The following is a 17,435-nucleotide window of genomic DNA, read 5'->3' on the forward strand; positions in this document are numbered from 1 at the left end:
ATTAAAATATTAAAATGTACATCTATGTATATGACTTGACATCTTTAAGACATCCGTTAGATGGTTTCATGCCTTTAAAGGTTCCTCAGGACCTCCGCAAGCCACCTGTCAAAAGACGTCAGAGGTATGATTTGTGCCCGAGGAGTTTTTTACTTAAAACTTTAACGCTAGGAAAATGTTAACAATTGGAATATTGAATACTTAACTACAAAATCAAAACATTAGAAGCATCAGAATTCATCCAAACGTTTAGTATTTAAAACAAAAAATTTCATTAATAAATTTATTAGACGTTTAATAATGTAAAACTAAAAATTAAAAGCCCTTTAAGGGCATGTGATACTCAGAAAATTATCGGTTTTACCAGTGTTAAGGTCCCCGGCGTTTTCCCTACTATACAAAGATTTTGTCTTAAAAATTTGACGAATGATAGTGAGCTTGTTAGCGGACGTCCCCGAACTCTTGTTTGTGGAATAATTTAGAAAAATAATTTTAACCTTGATTGTAGACAATTAAAGAAGTTTATTTCATAAATAATTTCTAAGTGGCTACCGGCAGCATCGGTACGACAGAGACCTACAATATAGGAATGGAAGAGAGCTGAAACCCGATTCTAACCTCAAAATAGTGCATAAGCGTAAAATGTTTATTCAGAAAATAAATTTGTTGTTATTATCCTTCAAAAAAAGAGATCGGGGATATCCGTTATACTATTTTATAGCATCTTCGCATTCAGTTAAAATTTTTTTTTAATTTTTGTGGACAAAAACCCGTGGGAAATGAACCCGATTTACCACACGACGAATAATCACATGCCCTTAAGGTATAGGGCATTATATCTCGAATAACATCTTTGTTGATTTATAACTGTATTAAAACCAATAAAATTGTTTTCCGCCAAACTTTCGATATGGGTTTTCATAACCTTTGTATTAATCATAAATATTCTTTGAAAGAGATAGTGCATTACATAGCAAGTAGAGAGCACCTCCTTTTCCTGGTGAAGGAAAACATTGCCTAAGCCATGAAGACGCCTCTCCTGCATGGCCTGAACTGCTTTTTTTTAGAGACGCATAAAATGTAGCTTATTCTGCTGGTGGTGGATTGAGCGCGATCTTTCTTATAGACCCAGCAAGTCTAAATTTGATACCTGGTATATAATGTTGGACCTCATACCACAACACCTCTGTTCTACTACGATGTCCAATATTATATATGCGCCTGCTCACGCCTCTCGTAAAGGGAAATATTACGGCCAATATGTAAACAGTAGAACACGCTCATTTTGTGCGGGTGCTATAAACAATATTTGATCCTAAAAAATAAAATACCAAAAATAAGGGGAGCTGGAAAATGGTAGAATAGTAGAGTAGGAGACACTGCATATTATTCATTCTTAAAAATAAGTGTTCTTTAGGTTTATGAGGGATAAAAACTTTTTCCAAAAATGCTTCTGTGAATAGAAAGGGATTGAAGAACCGTATCAAAACTGCAGTGAGAATAAAATTTTTTAAATTGATATTAAAAGAATCATAATAATATGTCGATTTTTTAACTCAAGTTATTAGGAGGAAAACGCCTAAGCTTTCTTTTTGGTAAAAAAAATCTTAAAATTTTAAAAAGTCTAATTTAATTTTGACTTTTCTTTTTTACCCTACCTTTTGGTAAACATATCTCAATGAAAAAATGCTAATTGGACTACACTTTGCCTAAGTTTGAGTCTGATCGTGCTCGCTCGATTTTTAGTCTGGGGAAGTTGAGAAATAATACACCGTATATATGAATATTTCTTAAAAGGGCTTTAAAATTAGACATTACTGCACAGTTATTTTAATGTTTCAAAACTGTGTAATTTGCAATCGTAAAGTTTTCAAAAAAGCTTTCCGCAGCGTGGGCATATTCTTATCGCGCACGAAGTGCGCTGCTCGCAAGTCTGAGTGGGACTAAAGCGCGCGTCTGTTGGATTTCGAGCTTTGCGCTCGACAATGAGATTATCTAGGGCTTTCGCGCTCGGATATTTATTCTTTGCACTTGTATTAAATGTGTATAGTTCAAGCTTCAATTACACAAATCTCTGTAGACTTTGGGGTACACATTCTCATCGTGATACTCGGGCTTCGCGCTCGATATTTGAGAGAAATTTTGTAAATTTAAATTTATTTTCTGATTTGCCTGATAATAAAAAACTACAATTCTTTCTTTAGACGTTCTTTCCTATCTCGCGTTGATATTCTTGCAATAGGATTCCTGCTTTCATCTTATTTTTGACAAATAAAAATAAAATATCCTGCAACTCTTCTTCTAGATTTTGTACTTATCTTGGTCCTATTCAAAAATAGTTAAATTGAATTCTGTAGGACTTTTCAAAAGCTATAATTGCTCTTGAATCTTGAAGATTTGAATCTCAACTTTTTTCGTATTTTGCGACGTTTGATTAAAAATTTGAATGTTGTGGTGTCCAATTTTGCACAATTCTAATATTTGCTCGTAAAAAATTACGAGAATGTAGTAAATCATAACAAATTTGTATCTATTTTTTTTTGGTTAAACAACTTTTGTGTATTAATTGTTTTCGTACCTTTTGTCGTTTTTCACAAATTTTCCTTTTTTTATTTTTAATGTCATTTTTATGATTAAGTAATTTCTAGATCTCTTTGGGTTCACAATTTTTGTTTGTTGATCTTTTTTCATATCTTGCATAGCTTCAATAAAACATAGGGGCTACAATATGGTGAAAGTGAACGAGCGAATTCAAAGATTATAATTAATTGCCACTCTTTAAATAGTAAAGTCTAAAAACCCAAATTTAATGGAATAAGTGACAAAATATGTTGACTAAAAATTTTCGAAAATGTAATTCTTATTATTTTTTAATAATTTATTTAATTTGCCAAAATCTTCATCGTTATATCCGTTATGAGGGAAACCAATTTTAATCGACATTTTGATTTTTGTTAGCAAGGGATAATATTTTTTTCCGGTTTACGTAACAGTGATGTTATATCTTCTATGGTCTGATGAAACAGTCAAACCACGATCTCTTATGGCCTTAAGCTATAAGCAACCAATACATTAGAAGATTATTTTTTGTGACAGAAAAACTATTTTAAGACGGATGGTAGCGTCAAATGTTTAAAAATTCCTTTTTTCAGTCGATGAAACGAACACCTCAAGAGCGTCTTAAGAAGAAAATGCAAGCCTTACTAAATAGACAATGTAAGAATCAATTTATTGTTGTCTTTAATTATTCCTGTTTAAACAGCAATTACTTTGAATATAAAACCTTTACCTTTTATATTGCTGTACAGATAAAGCTGACAAAAAGGCTGAGCAGCTACGTATTGAAAAAATGGAGCAACAAAGACAGGATCGTGAAGATGAAATTCGAGAAATGTCGCTGAAGCTTCGCCGAAAGTAAGTACAATATAGAAAACACTATTATACACGTTATTATATAATATGCTGTAATATTGATAAGGTACTATGTCAAACTTAAGTAGAAGTTGCAATTACGCAGATGAGAGGTATGTTAAGTTTATAGACGAGCGGGGCGCTCCAAGGGGCCCCGCTGGCGCTCCATCTATAAAGCCTATATAAGACACTGCACTCTGCCGTGGGGTTCAGTACCAGTTTGCGCATGATTTCCCTGCCTCTGTCCAACCTGTACGTATAGTTCTAGGTAATCATTTGCTGCGCCGCTTTTTGTTAGCTGATCCGCTTTTTCGTTTACTTTAATCCCTCTGTGTCCAGAAACCATATGAGCCCCCCAGTCCAGGAACCCCAGCTAGCACTGACGTTATGTCTGGTTTCCTAATTACACTCAATGTTGCTTGGCTGTCCGGGCAGATTGCCTAGTGCGTCTAGTCCCCAAGTCCATTCCTTTGCGCTTGGCAGGCGGCATATCACGTGAACCACTCCGGAGATTATCGCAACGTATAGGGGCTCTTCACATCTATTGTCGTTGTGTCCTGCTTCATTTTGAGTCATCAAGGGAGTGCAGACAGCTTCTCTAGCCTCTTCAGAATCAAAGACGTTAAATGATCCGTCGAAAATGTTTAGCAGCAGCGTAGCCTTAGGAGCTCGAAGCGAGCCTCCGAATTTTTGATCAGTATCTAGTGGAGCCTCGCTGTGTTCGATACGTCTTTGGATTTTTCGCAGACGTCTAATCAATCATTCTTCTCCTTTCCTAGATTTAATTGTACTTTTAAAACAATTGTTTTTATAGGATGTAATCAGAACGCTTCGCAGAAAATCCTGGACGTACTCTACTTCATCTATGGTAGCGTAACTTGTGTGGAATTCCACAAGCCTGCCTTATGAGCTCCTCCGTATGAGTCCGAAAGTGTATTCCTTTGTTTTCTGATCTTTGGAATCGCCAGTCTTCCAAGGGCTGATCTGAACCAGATTATGTATTAATGGTTTGAGAAAGACTCATCATCTGAGGCTTCCCAGCTCATTATAAACCGAGACGATACGCACCTTCAGTTTTTCTGCGCTTCTGACCCTAATTTTCACACCTCAATAACGGTAAGGTTCCTGTAGCAGAGCTTTAGGCACCAAAATCGCATGGCTCTACATGCCCTTGGTGGTTTCGCGCGCGACTTTTTATATATGGAGTCACACCTTCAGAGCTGCTAAATCCTTTCCATGTGTAAACCTCTATAAGCTGTAGTCAAGTAACTTTTTAATCACCTTTTAAAGTAAAAATCACAATAGTCCATTTTTCTCAAGGTCACTTTAGTCACTTTTCTCCGTCTCATTTGAGATATTATCTAAAAAAGAAGAAAATATAAGTTATCTATGCATGGAATCTATAGTTAATCTTTGGGAGGAAAATTCTTTTTAATATTTAAATTAAAATTATTTTAGGATTTTCCGGTTTTTTAGTTTCTGCTGTAAAGCATCCCTCTGAATCTAAAGGCATACTTTCTATTTAATCGGTTCTGACTACTTTGACAATTAAATATGGCCCAGTCATATTTTTTTAACTCGTTAACGGTTAGTACTAGATAGCTGGTTGTGCCGTCGCGTCTTGTCACCTCTGCAAACTACCTTGTTTTACACCGTGTTGTCGATGAATCAAATTCGGTACGTAGTCACATCGGCGCACCGACGTGTTTAAGAAATATTTAGATCGTCGTCCTAAAGTTATAGTACGCCATCTCCCTTAACAGTCAAAGCGTCAAAATGAGGTTCCAAGTTCAACAATAATATACTCTTTTAAATTTTTTTAAATTTATCTGCTATATCATCAGAGATTGTAGCTTACCGACAGTAGATCAACCGTCAAAACCATGAAGGCAGAAAATCCACACAATATCGATCAAGTTAAGAATCTTCAATAACAGAAAAATGCTTAACGTCTTAATAAGATTCCCAATGGAGTGAAGATGGAGTAGGATCTTTTTTTCCAGAAATAATTTGAATAATATACTCTACAAAAACGTTATCAAATGTTGAAATATGTTTTTCATCAAAAATAATTCATGATCAAGAACATATTAGTACACATTTTAATACTATTATGAATGTAGTTTAGTTGATGTGGAAAATTGATTTTAAGTAATATTCCTTGGGTTACTTTTAAGGTTAAATATATTTTTGAACTTTGTTATTTTTTGAATTGAACTTAGGTTATCCATATAAAATATGCACTACGAAGTTGGCATTTGGACTTCCGTTTCCAGCAAGAAATTGTAAGGTAGTGGGAGTTGTTGATGCTGAATTTTTCTGATATTTTTGGTGAAATTTGATGTAAGTGGATTGTGAAAGTGTGTAGAACGGTTTGTATGTGACCAAATTACTAGCGGAGCAAAGAATCATAGCGGAACAACAGATTTAGATCCGGAAGTGTTTAGAAAAGCGAAAGAAGAGATCGAAGAAAGGAAGGCAAGGGAGAAGTATAGAAAAACTGTAGAAAAGGAGAGATTATGAGTAAAAGCGTAAGGTCGATTGAGGCTTTTATCAAAAGTAAGAGGGAGGAGAGGGGAAGCAATAAAGAGAAGGAGGATATCGGTTCGAGCTTGAAATATCCAAAATGCTTAGATCGCCGCCGGAAAGACAGCATGTTGTAGAATGTTGAGAGAATGTTGTAGAATGTTAGAAAAGAAATAAAGAAATGGGAAGAAGTCAGTGAACAGTTAGAAAAGAGGATATAGCCATTGGAACAAAAACTAGAGAAGCTGAAAGATAATAATAAAATGGTAGTGGAGATACAGGGTAGGTTAAAGGAAATAAAAAGCTCGAAGCGGGAATTTGGAGGGGAAGAGAGTGGAAATACGGAGAAGGAAAGACTGAGAAAAATAGAACAAAGGATAGAAAGGAAAGAGAGGGAAAAAAGAAAAGGAAACATAGTAATAAATGGTATAAGGTTAAAGGGGAAGGAGCTAAAGGAAGTTATGAAAAAAGTACTAGAAAGGGTTGATGCTAAGGTAGAGTTAGAGGAAGTGGGAAGTCTAGGACGGGAAGAGCGAAGAAGGGAGAGAATGGTACTAGTGAAACTAAAGAAATGGGAACATAAGAGGGAAGTGATGACAAAAAAGAGGATGTTTTATGGAAGCTCGGAGAGAATAGGGGTTGATTTGACATGGGTAGAAAAGAAGATGCAGTATAATTTAAGAAAAATAGCGTAAGAGGAAAGAAAAACGGAAAGAGAACATGGGTTAAGTATGGAGGAATACAGACAGACAGAGTATGGTGGGATTGGGATGAATAAAGGTAAGAGATTGCAAGAAATGAAAAATTAGAAATAGAAAGAATTAAAGACAGATTAGAAAAGAAGGTAGGGAAGACTGGAAGATATATTATTGGAATATAGCAGGATTGGAGAGAAAGGATAGGGAGTTTATGAGAAATTTGACACAATAAGATGAAGTAATAATGATGGAGACGTGGCTAGATGAAAAGGGATGGAAAAGAATAAGGGAAGTTTACCAAGAGGTTACAAATGGAGAATTCAAAATACAAAGAGGAAGAATGAAAAGTAATAGCAATATGAATAAGAATGAAGCAAAGGTAAAAAGTGTAGAAAAAGGAGATTAGTCAAGGCAAGGAAATGAAAAGTTTAGAGAAAAGGTCAGAAATATTTTTTGGATTTGATAGGAGGAGTAGAGAGTAAAGTTAGGAAGGGAGAAAAATATGATAAACAGATGAGGAAAAGGACATAAAAAGGGAAGAAGTAGTCAAGGTGTTAGGAATAATGAAGGATGGAAAGGCACCTGGTATATATGAGATTCCAAATGAAGTATGGAAATTTAGAGGAACGAAACTACAGGAATGGGCATGGATAATGTGTAATCGAGTTTGGAGAGGAGAGGGATGGCCATAGTTATGGAAGGAAGGAGTAGTGATACCAATAGTGAAGAAAGGCAAAGGAGAAGAGGTTAAAGATTATAGGGGTATGACGCTGATGCCAAGACTTTATAAAGTATATGTAACGGTTTTCTCGGAGAGATTGAAGAAAGAAGTTGAGGAAAACTATTGAGCCATTGAATCAGACAGGATTTAAAAGAGGAATGTGGACGATGGACGACATATATGTTCTAAACTATCTAGTATATAAGATCATTAAAAGGGAAAAAGGGCAATGATAGCAATTTTCGTCGACTTAAAGGCGGCGTTTAACTCATTAGACCGAGGCGAAATAGAAAAAGCTATGGTGAAAATGGGCGTAAGGGAGGGATTAATAAAGTTGTTGAGGTGAAAAGGTTGGGGAGGAGTCAACATAGGGAAGGAAAAAATATATACCCGGGCATACGCAGACGACATAGTGTTCATGCCAGAGGATGAAGAAGGTATGGCGGACTTGATTACTGGATTAGAGAAGTACACAGATAGGGAAAAGCTAAATGCAAATGTAGAAAAGACAAAGATAATGAGGTTTAGAAGAGGAGGGGGAAGGAAGAAAGAAGGGACGTGGAGATGAAAGGGAATAAAGTTAGAAGAAGTAAAAGAGTACAAATAGTTGGGATATATCTTGCAAACGAATGGAGATCATAGAGGTCATATAAGAGAAAGGATAAAAAAAGAAGCAGGGGCAGTGAAACAGATATGGGAAATAGGAAAAAGAAGGTTGCAAAAAATGGGAAAAGGATGATGTGGTTATTTGATACGCTTTCATGGCCGGTATTAGGTTATGGAGCATAGATATGGCGATGCAGAGATAGGAAAGATATTGAGAGTTTACAAAAAAGGTATATAAGGTGGACACTAGGGGCAGGCTAGAGGACGGCAGGATATATCGTGAGAGAAAAACGCAAAGGGATAAGTTAAGTATCAGAGCGGGAAAGAGGGCATTAATATTGGAGATGAATCTGTGGGAGGGAACGGGAGGGGAGTTAGGGGAGTTACAATAAATGGTATAAGATGATAAGAAAAGAAGGTGTACCAAAGTGTTTAGAAAAGGGGTGGGAAGAGATAATTTGGACCAGAATAGCAAGATTCAGATTGGGAAATGAGGTAAAGGAGGGGATGTATTGGGAAAAAGAAGAGAACAGAATGTGTAGAATATGTGCATGGGAGGAATAAATATGGGAGCGTGTATGGGAAGGATGCAGGAGGGGAATGGAGGATAATAGAAGCTGACAAGAGAATGTGGTTAAGATTCTAGGGGAGGATGGATTAAGAGAAGAATGGATGAAGGAGTTGGAGGGTGCTAGAAAAACGAATCAGAGATATTGAGAGAATAAATCTAAAAAAAATGACAATTTGGAGTAATAAAAAAAGTGAAAGAAAAAGAAAACGAAAGTGCCTTAGAGTAGAAGCGTAAAGATTGAAAGTAATTTTTATGTGATAGTATAAGTAGACTAAGATCCGTTTGCGTTCTCATTCTCTCTCTCTCGCTTGCACTCTCACTTTCGTTCGCTCGCTCACTCATATGTTAATAAGTCCTAAATTACGCTATGACAGGAAATAGATATAAGGAACTAGATATAAGATTTTATGTAAATAGTTGTAAATAATTGTATATACTAAGGATATGATTTTTTTTTAAATATGTAAGCGGTTGTAAGGAATGGAAGTCATGTCAACCCTTAGGGGACACAATATGAATAAAGAAGAAGTTGGCATTTTTTCGCTTATAGCAATGCAGAAAAGGACATGGCGTAATATAATTTTAACTATTAATAAAAGTCACTATATTCATTAATAATTGTAACAGCTGATAAAATAAATTTCAAGGGGAAATTTATTAAAATACAATGTCTAACCCATACCGGCCCTAAAAATAATAATAGTTCAAAAATTTCAAAAAGTGGTCATAGCGTAGTATAACTCGAGGGCGACGAGATGCTACCGGATTTCTTTTTTCTAGGTGATCAGGTGGCTTCTAATTGATTGTGGAAATTCCTGCGAAACATTTGGAGCAATTTTTGAAATTTGTTTTATATTTAACTTGAATATCTGAATATATTACACATACATAATTTCCAAATGAAACAAATTTGACGTAGGGTCTTAGTGCGCGGTCAGAGTTGAATTATGTCTGAATTAAACCAAATAGATTTTCTGTTTGGAAAATTTTTCAATTCGGTACCGAATTGATTCTGATAGAATATCAATCGAATTAATTGATCCACCTTAGTGAGGTATTTATAAAGAAAAGTATATTTTTTAAATCAAAAGTGTGGGTTTTAAATTAAACCTAATGAAATGAATATTTTATGTCGGACATTTATATTTTGCTTCAACTTATTTTCATACGGTTGTAATCGTATTACCAAAGGTTTCCTCATAAAATTCGATTAGGTTTACAATTTTTCATTTTTAATTGTAAACCAATCAAGTGAGACAATAGTTAGAAAGAATTTCAAAAAGTGCACTAGGGTTTCCATCCACCACTCTTGACAAAAACCCTTGGCAACCCGTTTTAAAACTTCGTATTTTGGGTTGGTTTCCATCCCATCGAGATTCACCAGGATTGCGACCTTTGTACCGGAACTACTTTTGTTGGCATCCGGACAGGATGAGGTTAGGCAACCGTAACGCTCCTTCTCCAACACACGCTATTCTTTTATTCTGAGTTGGTCTCATCCCTTATCTTGATGGAATGGAATTTTAGCGTTCAACACTTGGACTACAAATAGTAGCATTTTTTTAGAAGTTGGGGATAACTTTATAAACATAATGTAAAAGATTCTCAACCACACGTGCGACGTCTGACGATCACTCAATTGCATGAGACGAAGTTGAATAGAGACGTTAAGGCAAGCAAGTAGACGGCGATCAAATGGCCCAGTGGGCATACAAGTCCTAAAGTCGTCGTATAAACATGTCTGGCAGACGCCTTGAGGATCTCTCAAAGACATAAATGACATCAATGACATCAAGTTACATGGCATAGTGGTATATATATTCTAAGGACGTCTTAAGATGTACCAGTGCCCAGGGGTGGTAGCATCGCTCGACTGAAATATAGTAAAAATAATTAAGACACATAGGGCCTGACTATACCTGAAAAGTGAGAAAAACGTTAGCCGGATAATGATAGATAATACTGAACTCATCAAATTTCATTTTCTTACTTTCACCCACAATAGGCTCTGTCTTCCAAGGACCTCGGTTAACCTTCCTCGCCTTGCCAGTAATAATGACATCAGAACTCATAATCACCTTCGCTACCTACACATTCGTCTTATTTTGAATTTTACTTGTTTGATATTTGAAAATAAGTCTTTAATATTATTATTCGAAGCTAAAAATTTTGAAATATAGTGGAGAAATGCAGAGGACTAATCGAAAGAGGCTTTACCTAGAATGTATTATATTCAGTTTGTTTGAAGAAATTTTTCAGTGGCATTAGGATCATTAGACGTGGTTTTCCTTTTTACAAATGTGCTGAAAGAAAAGGCAGCCGAGGCGGTTCGTAGTAGGTGGAATCAAATTCACGAAAAAACAAAAATTGCATGGACAAATTTTGAGGAAGGACTTCGATTACGTCTAAATAGTACAGATTTCAATGTCAAAAACCAAACTTATTTGCAAAAAAGAGGACTACCAATGGACTCTCCCCTTTCGCCGATTTTAGCAGATTAGACACAAGTTTTTAATTCAAATGATTATGAGATTAAATTCACGCTAAAGAAGGAACAAAATAGGGCGATAAACTTTCTGGATGTAACTCTTCACAGGAATGACGTTCAACAAATTAAGTGTCGCAAAACCACCTGGTCTGGTAGATGTCTAAATTTTGATTCAAATCACCCACAAAGGTACAAAAAAGTGTAGTTTTTAATATGTTTGACAGAGCTATTCTTTTTATAGATAAACAATATATTGTTTATCCCGAGAAATAAAGAAAGTGTTCAAATTCCATTAAGATGCTGCTACAGTGGAACGGACCATGTCCCCTGGCCTAACTGTAGTTTGAAATATTGCCTGCAAAGTGCTTAAAAATGCAATCATCGGAATAAAACCATCCATTAGTGCGTGGACACTTACACTCGGCACGGTTAAAAAACATGCTCTGAATTATTATACAATATCTCGACAACGATAATAAAATGAGCAAACTATAGGAGAATTTAAAAAAGTCTTCATCAGTTGTCGACCTAATACTGTTGTAGTACGAAACGTTTATCAACGAAAAAATAGAATTTAAGAAAATTACTCGAATCAGTTCTTTTCATTTAGCTAGCGTACAAATAATTTTATATATGATTTTAGACGATAATAAGGCGATAGTCCGTACTTTTGCTCGATTTCTAGCCCATCGAGAATATGGATGAAAATTGCGCTAAAATAAATTTTGAGTCTTCCCCAAACTAATTCAACGGAATTTCCACCTTTGTACACGAAGTGAACTTGTTTTGGCATTCGGACAGGATGAAGTATGGGAACCGTAACGCTCCTGCTTCAACACAGTATATTCTGATAAAAAGAGATATTTCGGATGTCTCTCTCTCCTTCTCTCTCTCTCTCTCTCATTCTTCCAGAAGAACAAAAAGGATGTTGTAAAAACTCGCGAGGCTGTAAAGATCTAGTCACTATAGACGCTGTTGCCATGACTCAAGCTCGTAAGCATCAAAGAAACTTACACATGCCATACATTGACTACAAGCAAGCGTTTTCTTCCGTGCCACATGACTATTTGCTTAAAGTCTTAAAACTTTACAAAATCTGCCCACGCATTATTGACTTTCTAAGCCATGTGATGAGGCTCTGGGGTACAAGAATCAAGTATTTTGATCATGGAAAAACAAAGATAACTAGATCAATACGCTTTACGACGGGTATATTTCAAGGAGATTCCTTCAGCGCACTATGGTTCTGTTCAGCGTTGAATCCATTGAACAAAACACTACGCAGCATGTCTCATGGGTTCAGAATTCATGATAATGAGGATGGTCATCATGTGACCCATCTTCTTTACATGGATGACCTGAAGCTGTACGCTAGTTCAGCCCAGAAACTGCAGCAAGTGATCGATGTCACACACCAGTTTTCTAATGATATCCACATGGAGTTCGGACTAGATAAATGTAGCACAGTGCATTTAATCAGAGGGGAATTAGGGACCGCAGAATTATAGAACGAGTTCGAAAATGACATCGAGGCAATGGCTGCAGGCGAATCATGTAAATATCTGGGTATTCTTGAATCTAAGGGTATTCAACATACGATAGTTACGACAAGCCTAATGACTGCCCTCACTACGAGACTCATATTGTTTATGAAGAGTTTTCTCAACTCTGCGATGATGTTGTAGGTACACAATTACGAGCGGCCACGAGCGTTGGAGGTGACAACAGTTCCCTCTGGATGCTTTCTTAGAGCTACCATCTGCCACTCGTAGGGTTTTTAGTCGCTCGCTTCCTGATGATCAAGAAAATTTCTTACAATGCGACAGGTGTTTAATAAAACCGCCTTCTGAGCTGCTGCCAATACCCTACTCACATTGCCTGTAACCGAAATCACAATGGGATAAATAAATGCATGATTCACATTCCGCCATATGGTCTTTACTTCATGCCTTAACTCGCTATACTTGTGGATCTTGATTGTACATGTTGACTGCAAATTTCGGTTAAGCGGACAACAATGTCGATGATGTAGACTCTTCCACCTTTTTTTTCTCGCATCAAGATGTCAGGTCGATTGGCCCGGATGAAATGATCCGTTTGGATAGTAACATCCCAATATAAGATGTAATTTTCGCTGTCTAAAACGGGAATTGGAATGTATCTATAGAAGGGCATCCATTCTTCTAAGAGTCCTAGGTTTAGGGCAAGTTGTTATTGTATAATACCCGCTACATCATTATCTCTGTGCTTATATTCTCTCTGAGCCATTACGCGGCAGCCATCAATAATGTGGTCGATGGATTCGTTAGTATCTCCACATAATCGGCACCGGTCAACCACGTCTTGATGTAACACGTGTTTGCGATAATTCCTGGTGCTTAAAACCTTATACTGTATTGCAATGACGAATCCTTCCGTCTCTGGATACAACAACACCCTTTCTTAACTAAATATTAGATGCCTCACTATCCACTTCATTGTGATCTAACGTGTGGGGGTGCTCGCCATGGATGGCTTTATGCCTCCATTGTATTTCTAATTCCTCTATGCTTTCTGCCCTGATATTCAAGGCCCTATCTAAGGACAAATTTAAGGGCGTGTATTCAAGATCCGCTTGACAGATGGTACTGTGAAACGCAACATTTCGTTTGCTCTTAAAATAGTCTCACAAATGTATAACTTGTGACTCCCACAGTTTTTTGACATCTACAAAGCTCCTACCCCCTAAATGTCGTGGTAAAACTACCCTTTCAATCGCTGAATTTCTGTGGCGCATTCGGTGCTTCGTCATTTCTAGGCGAACAATTCTGTTTAACTTTTCAAGGTCGGTGTTAGACCATTTTATGAGCCCGAATAAGTACGTGACGACATTTATGCCATATGTGTTGATCGCCTTGATTTTGTTTGCCGAGTTGAGAAAACTCTTCATAATTAATCTGAGTCTCGTAGTGAAGGCAGTCGTTAGGCTTGTCTTAACTATCGTATGTTGAATACCCTTAGATTCAAGAATACCCAGATATTTATATGATTCGCCTGCAGCCATTGCCTCGATGTCATTTTCGAACTCGTTCTCTAACTCTGCGGTCCCTAATTCCCCTCTGATTAAATGTACTGTTCTACATTTATTTAGTTCGAACTCCATGTGGATATCATTGGAAAACAGCTTTGTGACATCGATCACTTGCTGCAGTTTCTGGCCTGAACTAGCGTACAGCTTCAGGTCATCCATGTAAAGAAGATGGGTCACTTGATGACCATCCTCATTATCATGAATTCTGATCCCATGAGACATGCTGCTTAGTGTTTTGCTCAATGGATTCAACGCTAAACAGAACCATAGTGCGTTGAAGGAGTCTCCTTGAAATATACCCGTCGTAAGCGTATTGATCTAGTTATCCTTAGTTGTCTATGATCGAAATACTTGATTCTTGTACCCCAGAGCCTCATCGCATGGCTTAGAAAGTCAATAATGCGTGGGCAGATTTTCTAAAGTTTTAATACTTCAAGCACGTAGTCATGGCACGGAAGTAAACGCTTGCTTGTAGTCAATGTATGCCATGTATAAGTTCCTTTGATGCTTACGAGCTTGAGTCATGGCAACAACGTCTGTAGTGACTAGATCTTTACAGCCTCGTGAGTTTTTACAGCATCCTTTTTGTTCTTCTGTAAGAATGTCATTTTCGTCGCAATGAGAATATACCTTATCTGCAATGATAGCTGTAAGACATTCATAAATTGTTGGAAGACAGGCTGTCGATCGAAAGTCAGATGGATTTTGAACACCTGGTTTTTTCTTTGTATCGTATACGTAGTACCTTGGAGCATAAAACCTGGCATCAGATCTGGTGTTATCTGGATGTCGCGCGCGCGCGCGTGTGTGTGTGTGTGTGTGTGTGTCTGTCTGTGTGAGGTATCCCACGAGAACTGTAGTTAATTTTGGGGGGAGGGGAGGGTTGTGCACAAAACATAAGCTAAAAAGTCCCCACAATTTTTTTCGTCCGGTGCTTTTTCTGGGCACAACAGAGGGTACAAGTGGTATATGTGTATGAGCATGTGGGGTGTCCGCACGCCGTCTCAACTAAGCAGTTCCCCGACCGAAGCGCTGGACGAACCGACGGACATCACACCGTCCGATCGTGCTCGATTTTGATCAAATTGAAAACTCATTTTGCATGGCTTGTTTTACACAAATATAATTGGAAAAAAATTATTATTAATAATTAATGGGCTACAAAATTTCGTTAATATGAGATTAATGCAACAAATAAAAAAAATTAAGTATGTTGAGAAAAATTCAAATAAACGAAAATTATACAAAAATTAACTACAAAGGCAAGAAAATACAAAAAATTAATTAAAGAGCATAAACAAATTCGCTCTTCGTGCAATTTTTTAATTTTGTGGTACTTGTTTTCTAGAAATTGGTTTCAGTTGGCTTAAAAGTAAGATTAAGGAGCAGTACATTGATATTTTATTAAAAATGTGATTGTCATAAACAAATGTTATACGCATAATCACTGTGTGTACCCTATCTTTTTTGGCTAACAGTGATTCAGCTTCAGGTCAAGTGCCACTGCCTTTTTTTCTAGCAAATTACTTTCACTTGTTATCAGTTGATCAGAAAAGGTAAGGAACTTGTAACTCAAGTCTCTATTTGTAGCAACTTTACTGATTTTGCAGCTATTGAATTCCCTGAATCGTCGGAAATCCGTGTTTCCTGCTTCTTGCGTTTCTTCAGTCAGTTGTCCAACAGATAGAGGGCCTGATCGAATTATATTCGCACGTTGTAGAGCAATCCAATTCAAACTTATGTGGATCCACCTATTGTCCACAAGGTAAAGTCTGCAATATCAGAGATGAGGTGGGAGATTGCCGAGATAATGGAATAAGAGAATGTGAAAAACATGCGCTGATAACAGCGCTCTCTTGGCGGATTACCTAAAAGTTACTTTGAAGGCGCAAGTTGCGCGTCGGTAAATGACGAAAGTTAGGAATTTCTGAAATGATTTACCAATTAAGTTTCTGCCAGAAATTGGTTTCTGCTCAATTAGTTACCACAAAGATATCTTTGTTGCCGATCTGACAGTTTTGGAAGACTTCGGTGGTCTTCTATCTATATCTCGATCCCCAACAGAAAGAAATGAAAGAAATTGGCGATTTTGACGTTTCGCGTTCTTCTTAATTTCATGCATGAGTCGTTTCCGAGGTTAGGTTTTTCAGGTGTATATAATATGCATATTATTACTATTATATATATATTATTGATGTTAATATTATAATTATAAAATATTATATTAATATTAATGACTATTTGACTATCTTTCAATAGAAATAGTTCAACTTTCAACTAAAACAATTAGTTTTTCTTTTAAATTTTGAATAAAATACATAAATTAAAAAAAAAGTTGTTGAATTTATTTTCAACAAAATAGCTAAATTTTTGAACAAAAATTTAAATTTTTATCATAAAGTCTGAATTGTATACTAAAAAAAGGCATTTTTAATCAAATACATGAACTTTGCACAAATCAAATTTATTTTCCACCAAGTCTACTTTTCTATACAAAAATTAATGTTTAATCACAGTCAATTTTTCTACAAAAAAGAATTATTTTCTTGTAGTTAAAAGAAATTAATTTTTAAACAAAAACAAAAACAAAATTTCTACAAAATAGTTCAATTTTCAAAAAACAAATCAACCTGAAAAGTTGAAAATAATTCAAATTCTTTGAAATTGCTTAAAATTATTAAAATTAATTGAAAATGTTTGAAATGTTTTAAAAGACCCCAAAATATTACAAATCTCTTGAAATTTTGCAAAGCCCTTGAAAATTCCATGCAATTTTAAATATACCCTAAAATATTTCAAATCCTTTAAAATCTCATACTAAATTATTGAAATCAATGGAAAATTCCTTGGAGTCTCTTAAAACATCCTAAGATATATCAAATCCTTTAAAATCTCATATTAAATTACTGTTTTACTGTAATCAATTGAATATTCCTTGGAACATTTTAAAATACTCTCCAGTATTTCGACACCTTCAAAATCTTTTAAAAAACCTTGACACCCTTTAAACATTTCTAACATACTTTGGAACTTTTTTAAATAACTCTGCAAAAATTGTTAAAATTATCTGAAATTCCTTTAAATTAGAAAAATCAATTTAAATTAAGAAAAAAGAAAAAATTTTAAACGTTAAATATTGAAATGTTTGTATATTAGAGTTTTGAAAATGGAATCAATACAAATTCTAAACTTTTGAAATCTTATTTTCAACTATGAAATATAAATAACTTTCAACTCGATGGAATTCAAGTCTTCAAAATTTGAAATGTAAACTTAAAAGTTTATTTACAAAAAATTATTAATCATAAATAAATTAAAAGCGTTCAAAATTTAAAAGTATGTTT

At 35.7% G+C, this 17,435-nt stretch overlaps 1 protein-coding gene across 3 annotated transcripts in view; it reads left to right on the plus strand.

Moving 5' to 3' along the window:
• The window catches only part of LOC117174242 (CLK4-associating serine/arginine rich protein-like), a 192,334-nt gene that overhangs the window by 148,015 nt on the left and 26,884 nt on the right, over positions 1-17,435 (plus strand). For all 3 annotated transcript variants that reach the window (XM_033363145.1, XM_033363147.1, XM_033363146.1), the window contains exons 11-12: positions 3,153-3,216; positions 3,309-3,414. In XM_033363145.1, the coding sequence (XP_033219036.1) occupies positions 3,153-3,216; positions 3,309-3,414 (170 nt within the window). Of the gene's footprint in view, positions 1-3,152; positions 3,217-3,308; positions 3,415-17,435 lie in introns of those variants that run through there.

Source organism: Belonocnema kinseyi, chromosome 6, assembly GCF_010883055.1.
Source record: "Belonocnema kinseyi isolate 2016_QV_RU_SX_M_011 chromosome 6, B_treatae_v1, whole genome shotgun sequence".
Lineage (NCBI taxonomy): Eukaryota > Metazoa > Arthropoda > Insecta > Hymenoptera > Cynipidae > Belonocnema > Belonocnema kinseyi.